Source organism: Nelumbo nucifera, chromosome 1 (assembly GCF_055504915.1).
Source record: "Nelumbo nucifera cultivar China Antique chromosome 1, China Antique-T2T, whole genome shotgun sequence".
In the NCBI taxonomy this organism is placed as follows: Eukaryota; Viridiplantae; Streptophyta; class Magnoliopsida; order Proteales; family Nelumbonaceae; genus Nelumbo; species Nelumbo nucifera.
Window position 1 is genome coordinate 156,419,352 of NC_142649.1, and position 12,884 is coordinate 156,432,235.

General features: G+C 44.8%; 1 protein-coding gene across 1 annotated transcript; it reads right to left on the reverse strand.

Moving 5' to 3' along the window:
* Nucleotides 1-232: 232 nt before the first annotated feature.
* On the reverse strand, nucleotides 233-4,948 carry LOC104602762 (hypothetical protein At1g04090-like). Its single transcript, XM_010266562.3, has 2 exons — nucleotides 4,259-4,948; nucleotides 233-2,117 (listed from the first exon to the last, which is right to left on the reverse strand). Exons 1-2 carry the CDS (start codon nucleotides 4,359-4,361, stop codon nucleotides 517-519), a joined length of 1,704 nt encoding a protein of 567 aa, XP_010264864.1. The 5' UTR covers nucleotides 4,362-4,948; the 3' UTR covers nucleotides 233-516.
* Nucleotides 4,949-12,884: the final 7,936 nt, after the last annotated feature.

A 12,884-nucleotide genomic window follows, 5' to 3' on the forward strand; every position in this document is an offset into this window, starting at 1 on the left:
TAGGGGTGGAAGAATAAATATAAACTAAGAGGCAACAGCTACCAGTCCAGTCCTGTTGATTGATGTGCAAAGAAATCGATGGTTCTCTGTGGATGCTTTGATATTGCTACTTAGTTCAGTTAAGAACAAGAGATATGGTGGGCATGGACAAGGAAAACATTAGCAGAATTTGCAGCCAAATGTTTTCCCAATAAACCATCAAAAGCATCTCTTTCCAGAACCAGCAAGACAGTTTTCTCATGTAGTCTCTGAAACATGCAAGACTCATCGGGTTCTCTACACTTGTAAACATGCAAGACTTGAGAAATTTTCTCCTTGTTTGGAAAACTTGGGCCATAAAGAAGCAGATTTCTCTCTCTCTCTCTCTCTTTCTCTGCCTCAACTCAATCATCTGAAATACATTAACATGAATGATGTACACTCTTACAACAGACTATTGTTGAATTTCCAATCTGGCTAACATGTATAGAACAATACGAGGGAACTTCCGGTGAGGCTGGACGATGGGGTTTTTAGTCATCCTCTTTCATCCCCCACCCAATTGTTCTTCTCCTTGGGTCCAGTTGGTCCTTCCTCCCCATAAAGCTCTACTGGGAACTTATCAAAAATGTTTTCCACTGAAAACCGGATCAAGACTGGGAGATAACTGATTACTTTTTCCAGTTCAGTTCTTGAATTATACACAATAGTCGGACCCCACTCTCTCATATACTGCAACCAACACGGTTCAGTAACAATTCCTTCTCCAAGATACTCTGCTGCAACAATTTGATATTTTTTGCTAGAATCCACACAAAAGTTGCTTCGCGCAGCATCATTCCTCACTCCTATCCCCAGCTTTGTAGATCCTTGAAGATAGGTCCCAGGATGCGGAAAGCTTGCATGACCGCTTTTTGATGAATAAACAATCGCCTTGTTCCCCTCAATGAATTCCAAGTTCCAAGCATCCACCCACTCTCCTCCACTGTGTTGAGAGAAGTACATGCTCCAGAGATCGCCAGTGAAGTTACTTATACGTAGTGTGAAATGCTCCCAATCACCCACATGCTGCCCTATCCTACCAAGTGCAATATTCACTGCCCCAAACTTCATTGTGGCTGGTCCATTGAATGGGCAAAATATCCACATAACGATATCAGTGAAGGTTCCTCCAAGAGCCGGTTTCACATGAACATACAGTTCTGCACTCTCTATGTTGCCATACTTGATGCTATTCTGTTCATTATTTGGCAAGTCTATCCAATACTCCCCATCATTACTCCCACCACTCGGCAGATTGGAGCCTCTAGAGTCAATAGGCTCACCAAATGGCCCACCTTTTCGATACAACAAAGCTCCATTTTTGAAAAACCATGGCACAGAGGAGGGCAAATAACTCTCATCAGGATGAAAGAAAACAGTGGGCCCATAATGCTCGATGAGTGCATGGATCTGTTCCATATTTGGCATGGCATGTAGATTTGGATCACAATTCCTCAAGCATGCAATGCCTAGCTCATTGTCAGAACCTGAGCAGCTACTGCAGAAAAATGTCCCAACAGAAACACCTCTTCCCAGCATCCCCCGGTTGCAAGCTCTTGTGTTCCAGACCTGAAGTGGGAACTTGCAAATATTTGAATCTGCATTAAAGATTAAACAAGAGTTCTCACAAGTCTCAGTAAGATCTTCTCGAACACATCTCACTTCTTCAAGTGCAGGCTTTTCCGGCTTACTGGTAATCACATGGCCCATAGCTTTGTAACCCACTGGTGGTTCTGGAAACCAAAAGAAACCACGACCACAATGATTTTCCTCGCTGCATTCATCTGTACTCCAAACTAATTTATAGTCAATAGGTTTTCTAAGAGCTGGCAATTCCCTAAATGACTTAATTTGACGAGATTCTGTATCAGGAGCAACCATGTCCCTAGCCACAAGAACAAACCCCCGCAAAGGTTGGTCATTTGATTGGCAGTAATCACCAAGGCTGAAAAATCCATCTGGTATTATGGGCTTATAGAATGTAACACCTTTTTTCCTGTTATTCAGAACATTACAGCTGCAGACACTCACAAACTTGGTGACCTTAAGAACTTCTATTTCTCCTAGACATATTCTTCCAGTACCAAAACCTTTGCCTGGAAAGATAACCAATAATGATTCAGAATTTCAAGCTAACTTTGTTTTACAATCATAAAATTCCTAAAAGACTTTCCCACAACTTTCTGTTTCTCACTACTTTTCTAATAAACCAAAATAGCATGGATAATTTTGTAAGCCAGTAACCCAAGATTGCTATAATTATTTAATATCTTAACATTTTCATTGTCAAACCATTCTACAGAATACCAAGTTTTTATATACTCTCATTTGAAATAAATGCAATTAATGTAACTGAAGATGTAATGCTATTTTCTACAACACCCACTGTCATATGAATATCCCTGAAATTTTGTAAGATGAGTGATCTCCTAAAATAGAATCCCAATAACTACAACAGAATATGACTTATACAAGTGAACGTAATAAAATGAACAACACTGTTTTAATACCAGGGCACAGATTGCTAATGTATTTGCATAATTTAGTTAAAGAAGAAACATATGTGGATAGACTGTTTAGAAAAATTGTACTTTATCCACCTAAATATTCCAAACGAAACAAAGAAGACATACACTACTGAAAATCAACTTATGAAAGCTCCTATATTAATCATCATTGAAGCACAGGGAACATAACATGAGGAAATCTGACTCATCATTGAAGCACAGGGAACCAAGTAAAACATCAAAAGGAGTTTTGAACAATCTATATGGTACAAATCTGACTCACATCCATCAATGGCACAGATGCGCAAAAGCACCAATTGGTTTAAAGTTCTCAACCATTAAAAAAGAAAAAAGTATTAACAAAGATAGAGGCATGCATGTTTCACCTAACAAAGCCTTATCTAACTATTTGGGCTCAGATAAATGAATCCAATTCCACCATTTCTCCCCTATGAAGGACCACAGTAGAAGCATAGGATAGAGAAAATATACAAACTTAGCATACTAACAGATAAGCCTAAAAGTACAGCATATACAACATTGCATGTTCTAAGAATTCATCAGTGATAAAAAGGAAACCTGAATATGCTCCATTCAGGTGTGACATAAGCAACAGATTAACCACTAAAAGATTATCAGAAAAGAGAGCTAATATATGCAATTTTTCTCTTCTATGTAAGATGGAAGATGGAAATGCAGCATTTATCTATCAAAATTGAGTCCACCATTGGTAGACAACTTTGTCAGTGGACCATAACCTTTAAAGTATGCTACTTGAGTAATCAAAGACAACCAAACAAGATGAACAACCTGGTCAGCAATTGAACTCTCATTCTATAAGTCAGCGATGATTATATAAAGTTGGTTGTTAGTCCTTTGGTAGCTAGTCTGATTGCTATAACATTTTGAGTTATAACCCATCATCCCAGTACACTCATGTCTGAATGATTTGGCATATAGTTCAGGGAATTCAGTGTGTCAGTATGGTTACCTAGAACCACACTATCACATCCCAAAAGTAAAGAAAGAAAAGAAGCAAATTTCCTACATAAATTATCTAATTAACTCATGGCGCCATATCCCAGTCTGTCCAGTCGAACCTATCTAAAGAAATGCGGAAAGAGAGAGAACAGCATGCTATATAAAAAAACTGACAATAATCAAAATACCAGACTGCAAAAGATGGAAGAGTTCAGATCCCATATCAAAGTCGATCACACAAACCTCTATTTTATATCATCTTATTATTTCCTTGTTTTGGGTTGGGGGGGGGGGGGTGTTTGTCGGCAACAGAACCAGAGTTTCTTTGTAGACAAACATAAGCTAATAAATTTAAACCCAGTTTTGATTTGAAAATATACCCAATAATCCCATAAGATATCCCCATTCTCACGGACAAGAACAAAAAGAACTAATTAAGGGCAACAATGTCAGGTCAAAACCCACGATCCATCTCTAATGCATGTTATCATGCAACAACACAGAAACACCAACAATGAAATCAGATACCCATATGGACTAAAAGTCTAGAAACAATTCTTTTCAGGAAAAAAGAAAGGAGAAAGAATCCTCAACTTCAATTGATGCAAATTACACAGGCAAGACACATTCAAGCAAACCCCACAGCCATCAACAAAGGAGAAAGAAAAAATAAAACAACCCAGAAAAAAAGACAAATGTAACAACTTAATTCACAAGAGAGAGAGAGAGACTTTTCTCCAAATTCATACCTTCAGGCCATTCCGGGATCGGCGCCGGCAGCGAATAAGGCTCCGGCTCGTGCAAAAAGCAATCGGAAACTCTAGTCCAATAAAAACATTTGCACACAAACATCTTTTATCTAAAATTCCAAACCCTCCAAAGCTGGCCGGATTTTTCAAGGTTTTGGTCTTCTCTCCGTTGTCCGCAAGCCGTTTCCTATTCTAAGCATATATCCAAATACCATGGGATTGTACGGTCACCATTGGAGGCCCTGAAAGAGAAAAGAGGAAGAAACTACAGGTCCCTCTCTTCCTCTCTCTCTCTCTCCCTCCCCCCAAACAACCCGCCCTGCCTCTGTGACTGAAACCAATTAAATGAGAGAGAAAGAAGAGCATAAGTCGGATTCTTCCACAAAGCTCTTTAAAGGGTTTGAAGAGCTCTGAGAATTGAGAGAGAAGATTGCTTTCTACTTTCCTCTGAATTGGTGTTTGGGCGAAGAGAGGAGAAAATGATCCCAAGGTTGGTTGGTTAAATTAGTTACTTTTGAAGGTCAAGCCTTTTATCCTTCCTTCCTACTAATTTCCTCATTTTCCTCCAAACTCTTATATTATTTGTCACTTCTAAATTCTCCCCATTTGTTGGTGGAAGAACTGCAACAACTGAGAGCCAGATGGAAACGACTGGAGAGCGCGTCACGCGAAGTCCTGATCATTTTCATTGCGTCTTCCTTCAATCAATGGTTCTGATCATTGGGTATGTGCATCTTGATCGTATGGAATCCAAATCGTACATCGTATTTCTGTGTATTGCGTTAAAACAGAAAGTTTTTTCTTTTTCTCGACAATCTTGTGGTTGATGAGATGATGATTGCTCAAGAGGACTTGTCCTGATAACTTTTCGGAAGCAAGATTGCTTTGTTAAAGTGGAAATGTAGGGAAGTGGTAAATATGGGGCCCGCCATTATAAAGGTTGGTGGGGTTGGCGATGTCTTGGGTTATTCGGTGGAGCCGGGTCAAGCCCCAATTTGGACACCGTTGAATTTGATTCATGGTGGGTCCGGTTCTGAATTGCCACCTAGCAATTTTTGTAGGGTCCATTTGGTCATTCCAAATAAATATGAAAATTGAAAAACGCACAATCACAAATGATGTAGCCTTTTTTTGGGTACTCGTACAAAATATTTTCAACTATATATCAAAATATAGCTTTGTAATCAATCAATCCATATCATAAAAATGATAATCAATGAGATGATATTTATCAAAAAGAAAAATATAAAATATATGATATATGGTAGGAATCAATCAAAACCAGATGAATTTTAATGCCAGCTTTGATTTGTTATAAGTTTTTTTAATAACATGTCTTTATGGCATCATGGACGAATCCTTAAGCCCTTCTCTCCACAAGATTGTCCCTCACAATGTCCCATAGTACATCCTCGTTGTTTATTGGGAACATCTTGCAATAATATCATATACATGGTGAAAATGTGCTGTGGGATATGTGTGGGTGTGGGTGGGGGTGGAGGGGCTGATTTGATCCCTTTCTTTATAATATAGGTTTAAATGAAAATGATATAGCCAAAGCATAAAATAGGATTTTTTATCCTGAAACACAAAAGCAACCATGGACCAAACACGCCCTTAAAATATCATCAGCTAGATACTGAGGGCCTGAGGGGGGAGAATGGAATAAGGATAAAGTCGAGATGGCCGGCTTGATGAAGAAATGAAAATGAAAATTTAACAATCTCATAACAAAAAGATGGAAACTAATGAGAAAGAAGGGGACGGACCATTGAAATTTGAAAATAACCAACTTAATTCCAGCACCCACCGCTCCTGCTAGTATTTCTGTTCCAATAAACTTCTTTTGAATGTAACAAACAGTAGACGGTAGACCTGAAAAGTCAAACTACCTGATTCCTAAAACCCTAGCGTGGAAGCTTGAGGTTTTCATTTTTCAAGTTTCAAATGAAATCATGGCGTCTTCTGTCTTCTGAACAGAGAACCCATGAACCCCCCGAAAACAGTATTTGCCTGCCACAAGCAATTGAAGCTAAAACATATTCAAACTTTTTGGACTCACATGAGCCCATTTAAATTACGTTGCATTTTGTTTCAGGTGTAAATTCAAATTTTACATTAAACCGATTAGTGATCGGTGGAAAATTTACACTGCTACTTTCCGCATAAAAACTAGGTCTCAACAGAGTATCACCGTTGGACAGATCACCCCAAAAAGCTATTTGAAGATAGATCAAGGGATCGCTTACAAGCGAGGAGAAGAATTTTGTCAACGATTGCAGGAGAGAGAGCTCTCTGAGTTCCGTTAGACGATTTGCAAGAGGAGAAGAATTTTGTCAACGATCAAGGGATCGCTGCTTTAGGATTTGCAATTTCCGGCAGTCAATGATTTGTCAAGGAATTTTCTCATCGAGGTGATTGTTAGGAGAGAGAGCTCTCTGAGTTCCGTTAGACGATTTGCAAGAGGAGAAGAATTTTGTCAACGATCAAGGGATCGCTGCTTTAGGATTTGCAATTTCCGGCAGTCAATGATTTGTCAAGGAATTTTCTCATCGAGGTGATTGTTAGGAGAGAGAGCTCTCTGAGTTCCGTGAGACGACTGATTGCACGAGAAAAGAATCCATCGAGCTGCTGCGATTCCAAGACAATTCTTGTGATGCGGAGCACCGGCGAGATGCAGCACAATCCGGGAACTCTTAGCTTGCGGATGCTTGGCTTCTAGCTGCAACGAACGGTACCTGAGAAGAGGAAGGTGGAGGATTCCCGGGGAGCTCGCCCGGTGGGAATACTCCGATGCTTAAATTAAAATACTTGGGAGATTTGTAAGGGGTGCAAAGAGAGCTAAGAGTGCATATAGCACTAGATCAGTAAGATTCGAGATTAATTCAAGGTACCTTCGCCCCTTCGACCTTGGGGCCTTTAAATGCAGATGTTCTTGTCAAATCGGGCCTAACCACCACTAGCCCTCTGTCGCAGCCGTTATTTGCAAGGGCTGCACAAGTAACTGTTGCAGAGTACTGTCCAATCAGATGAGAGACACGACCCGAAAAAGACAGACACGCCACCACCTGTCGAGAGACGTGGGAGCAATCTGCTGGGTTGGCAGGGACTGCGCCGTCAGTCATGAGACGTGATGCAGTCTGACGGGTACAGTCTCGTCAGATAAGAAGCTTCTTGAGAACGCCGCGTCGCTTAACGGCGAGTTGCTTTGAAGTGAGCTATCCCATAACGAGCTGCCTTGTAGCGAGCTCCTGGATGTGTCCTGAGGTGATTCCGCTTGAGGTTGCCTTTGGGGCAATCTTCTTGCCTAAGTATTGGAGCGAGCTGGTTCTCTTCAACTCGCGAGCTGGAATAGACTTGTCTTGGAGTATTCCCTTTCCACACACTAGGGTCCATGAGCTCGCACTGTGGCGAGCTGTAATGTAGCGAGTTGTCCTACGAGGACCTTAACGAGCTCGCTACTCAGTCGTAGCCAGGCTGTCATACTGAGTTGTTGCTTATGCTGAGTCACGTCCACATGTCACCTTCTTAAGAGGTCGGGTCAAATCACCCTCCATCAATTGCCCCCCACTCCTCGGGCTAAGGTTTCTACTTTGGCGCGAGGAGTTCATGGAGTGTGACGGGTGGAATTGACTTGAAATTCAAACTTGATTGACTAATCGCATTAAATACACACATGGATGTCAGACGATTTCTAGACTTTTCGAATGCCAAAAAGCACGCCAAAATGGCTCTCACCTCTGAAAGGCGTGTAGCCAGCATTACCTTAATCATGGAAGACGTTTAGCCAGTCACATTTCGGTTTCAGAAGACGTGCGATCAGCTTGACTACGAACCGTCAGATTTGCCTTAATCTGAGCCGTCGGTTTTGTGGGCACAATGGTTATAAATAGGAGGGCCCCATGCCTCATTTCCTTCACATCAACTTGCCTTGCCTTCGGATTCTAAGGTCGCGCCTTCACCTAGTTGCTCGAGCTCTTCTCCTGTTCACACTGTCTTTTCGGTTCAACTTTTTCCCTGGTGAGTCTTATCACTTTGTCAGCATGTCTGGATATCCGTGCAACGTCATTCCCCAGGGCGGTAAACGAGATGATGCCCCTGCGAGCTCAGGGAGACCTTGGGGGCAAGCTCCGGAGGCTCGAGAGGCCTCCGACCAAATGGCTTCTCCTTCCCGGGGTAGGGAGCCGGACAGCTTTGGTCCTTCCTCCATGTCGATGGAGAGACTCAAGACCTTGGTCCTCCAATTTAACCTCCCCAGAAACCTCATCTATAGTCTCTCATCTGATGACTATCCTTGGGAACACGGTCACGATGAGATCGTGATCTTCCAAGAGCAGCTCATCGCTGGCCTCCATCTTCCTCTGCACCCTTTGATAGTGGAGGTATTAAACCATCTTAACGTTACTATAGACCAGCTTCACCCCAACTCAATCAGAAATGTAGTTGGGACAATTTATTTTTTTTATGAATATTGTCTTCCTCTTGACCTCGACATCTTCTCCACCATCCTTTCCATCAAGAATGCTTCTCCCGGAGCGCCTCTAGAAAGGCGTTCCTATTATTTTTCTCCCCGTCCTGGCTTCAAGCTCCTGCACGAGCTGCCGAATAGGATCCCGGCCTAGACGCGGGACTATTTTGTAGTTCGCAACCCCGAAGGGTGGCCCTTCCCAACCCACTGGAGGGCCGCCATCCAGGATTCGGGTGTTGACTTGGATCTCAAAGTTTGGGAAACGCTGCAATCCTGGGCAGTGGTTGGCTTCCATTGGTCGGACTACTTGACCAAGGACAAGCTCGCGCAGGTCGGCCTGAGCCCCGGTAGGTTGCCTTTTAGGTCGTGCAATGCCTTGTAATTTTTTTTTTTTTTTGCTTGGACTAATGCCTTGTGATTTTTGGCAGTCGACATGTCTAGTGTAGACGCACGACGCCTTCTGTCCAGCAACCAGAAGCACAGGGCAAAGAGGTCGTGCCCTGACCGAACTTCCACTTCCAGGAGCGCTGAGTTTGAGGCTGCTGATCCAGCCTTCATTCCACCACCGCCTAAGGTCCCACCGGTCCCGTTCGAGGGAGTAGGCACAGAAGGTGGCGCAGAAGAGCACGAGGTCCCGGCGCAAGGTCAGCTCCGTCCACCTGAGCAGTTCCACCCCTTCGCTTTCCCACGGTTCCCTACCGGAGGGTGGGAAAGTGTCACCGACTTCACCATGGCTTCGCAAAGGAGCCGAAAGGCGGTCTCCCACGACGAGGTCGCCAGCTGGGGAGGGATGGACCCCAAGCAACTCGTCATGCTAGCCTCCGCTCAATGCATGGTGGTAAGTGGCTGCTTTTTTTTTCCTTCTTCTCCTTCTTTTTTCTTTTTTGACCTCGACCTTTTGTTGGCAAGTGAATTCCGCCATCCACGCCATGGCCCTCCAGACCAACATTCACTCCAGCGACGCTCTTGCTTAGAGGTCGACCGTGCAGAAGCTCCAGGGCAAGCTCGACCGGGCCTAAGTTGAAGTCTTTCAGGCTCGAAAGGGGAGCAAGGCCCAGGAACTGCTCGTCCGGGACCAAGAGGCACAAATCACCCTGCTATTTGAGGGGAGCACTCGCTACCGGGAGGAGTCATCGAGGGTGGTAGTGGAGAGGATGCTTCTTCGCCAGCAGGTCTGGAACTTGGAGTCCACACTTCAGAATCGGACTCGAAACTTCAACACCATGGTGGAGGCTGAGAGAGCTAAGGCGGTGTGGGACTTCAAGGACTCCCAGGAGTACCACGACCTCTAGGTGGAGTACGGATCGAGCTCCTACCGTTCTAGATTTAAACTCTGCCGCTGGCTGGTCCGGAAGAAGTTCTTCGGGCTCAACATTGAGGGCATAACGATGAAGGGTCTGGATCTAAGGACAGCGGACTTGGCGGAGGAGGAGGAGCCTGACTCTCCAGAGGATGACGAGGACATGGAGGTGGTGGATCCTTGAGGCCGGTTGTTGCTCTTCTTTTTCTTTCTTTTTAGTGAATTTTGGTTGTTCTTGAATGTTTGGAACCAGTTTTAAATATTTCTTCTCTTGATGAACTTTCTCGAGCTGTTAGGCCCTGTTTTTTATTTGTGTTCTGCTGAACTTCTCCCTGGCTGTTAGGCCCGGTTTTTTTTTTTGTTTATAAAAGTTAGTAATGAAATATTTTGTCTTTTTCTGCTAAGTATTGTATGCTCTTTACTTCCTGCCGAAGCGATTTTATCACTCGAGTTGTTAGAGCTACATGTACGAAGTAGGATCTTTCGGAAGTTGTTACCCCAAGCTATTCCTCCATACTTGGGGTAGTCTTATGGTATACCCCGAGGTGGTTATCATAGTAAGCCCAAGTTGTACGTACTTGGGTTAAGTTGGCATAGGGCTCATGCCCTAGTTGCCTACGCCTTCGGTATTAATACTTAGCCTTTGCCGACAAAACGATTAGGTCTTTCACAGTGCTGAGGTCTTAGTTAGCTCAGCGTTTTAGCCCTTAGGCTGAGGGAGTGACTTATAGTCCACTCTTGGAGTTTTCCATGCCATGGAGGCGACTGAGTCTTATCGTGCCGAGGGCTACGTTAGCTCAGCATTTTGGCCCTTAGGCTCTAGGAGTGACTCGTGGTCTACTCAATAGTTCGCCCATGCCATAGGGGCGATTGGGTCTTATCGCGCCGAGGTCTACGTTAGCTCGGAATTTTGGCCCTTAGGCTCTGGGAGTCACTCGTGGCCTACTCAGTAGTTTATAGGTAATATTGCCTTAAGTTGACAATATTCCATGCCCGAGGTACTTGCTTCCCTTTTGGGGTTTCAAGCTCGAATGTTCCTTCCCCGAGCACCCGCTTTACTCGGTCCCTCCCAATTTGGCCCGAGCTTACCAACATTGGGCTCAGGCACCATAACTTTACGAAGGACCAGGTCGCCAACACGGAGGTTCCGCTTCTTGACACTGGCATTATAGTATCGAGCTACTCTCTGCTGGTAGGCCGCGGTCCTAATATATGTGAGGTCCCGTACTTTGTCAAGCAGGTCAAGGTTGGTGCGTAGCTCGTCTTCATTTGCCTTGTCATCATACGCTTCTAGTCATAGCGAGCGAACCTCAATCTCGACTGGGATGATTACTTCAGTACCATAGGTGAGGTTGAAGGGAGTCTCGCCTGTAGCGGTCTTCATTGTGGTCCGATAAGCCCATAGAACATTGGGTAGCTCGTCTGCCCATAGTCCTTTAGCTTGGTCCAGGCGTACCTTCAGTCCGCAGAGGATAGCTCTGTTCGTGACTTCCGCTTGGCCGTTTGCTTGAGGGTGTGTGACTGAGGTAAAGTTCTGTCGGATTCCCATGTCTTGGCACCAGTTTTGGAATTTAATGTCCTCGAACTGCTTACCGTTGCCAAAGATCAATACCCGAGGTAACCCGAAAAGGCACACTATACTTTTCCAAAAGAAGTTTTGTACGTTCCGAGCTGTGATTGTTACGAGAGGTTTGGCTTCTACCTACTTAGTGAAATAATCAACTGCTACCACTAAGAACCTCCTCTGGCCTGTTGCTGGTGGAAACGGTCTGAGTATATCGATCCCCCATTGTGCAAAAGGCCACGGACTGGTGAGATACTTCAGATCGGCGGCAGGTTGATGGTGGATATTGGTGTGCTCCTGGCACTTGTCACACTTTCTGACAAGCTCGATCGCATCTGCTTTCATTGTTGGCCAATAATACCCCTGTCATAGCGCTTTTTGGGCGAGGGCCCTACCCCCCAAGTGTCCACCGCACAGGCCCTCATGAGTGTCGCGAAGCACGAGCTCGGCTTCGTAAGGTCGGAAGTAGCACAAGTAGGGGAGCGTGCAAGATCTTCGGTACATCCGTTCGTCTATTATGACATATTTGTCCGTTTGATGCTCTACCCTTCTGGCGGCATTGCGGTCTACAGGGAGGGTTCCATTTAGCAGGAAGCTCGCAAGCGGATCAATCCAGCTCGACTCTGCTTGAACGACAAGAGCGACCTCCTCTCCCCCCCTACCCCCGAGAATGCAAGGACGAGGCAGGTTCTCTATGTACATGGTTCTCATGGTATTATCACAGGTGCTAGCTAATCGGGACCGGGCGTCGGCCTCAGCGTTCTCCATTCTCGAGATTTGCTTGATGAAGTGTGGCTAGAAGTTCAGCAGGGCCTCTCTTACTTTGGCTAAGTAAGCGATCATGGCTGGTTTGCGAGCTTCGTATTCGCCTGTGACTTGATTGACCATGAGCTGGGAATCACTACAGATGACGATATGCTTGACTTTCACTTCCTTGGCTACAGCTAGCCCGGCTATTAACGTCTCATACTCCGCTTCGTTGTTGGATGTCGCGAACTCGAAGCGTAGTGCGTATTCTAGTTTTGTGTTGTTTGGGCCGTACAAACCGATTTCGGCTCCGCTGCCCTGCTGGTTTGACGAGCCATCTACGTGAAGGATCCAGGGCTCCTCATCCCAGTTCGCGCTTGGCCTAACTAGGAAGGATGCCGCACTGGTTGCTACCTCACGATGCTCGAGCTCAACCGGCCTAGGAACTTCGGTCTCGCCCGAGCTGGGGGCCTCGTGCTCGACCGGCCTGGGAACTTCGGAGCTAAAAGAGCATTCCGTGATGAAATCTGCTAAGGCTTGTGCCTTG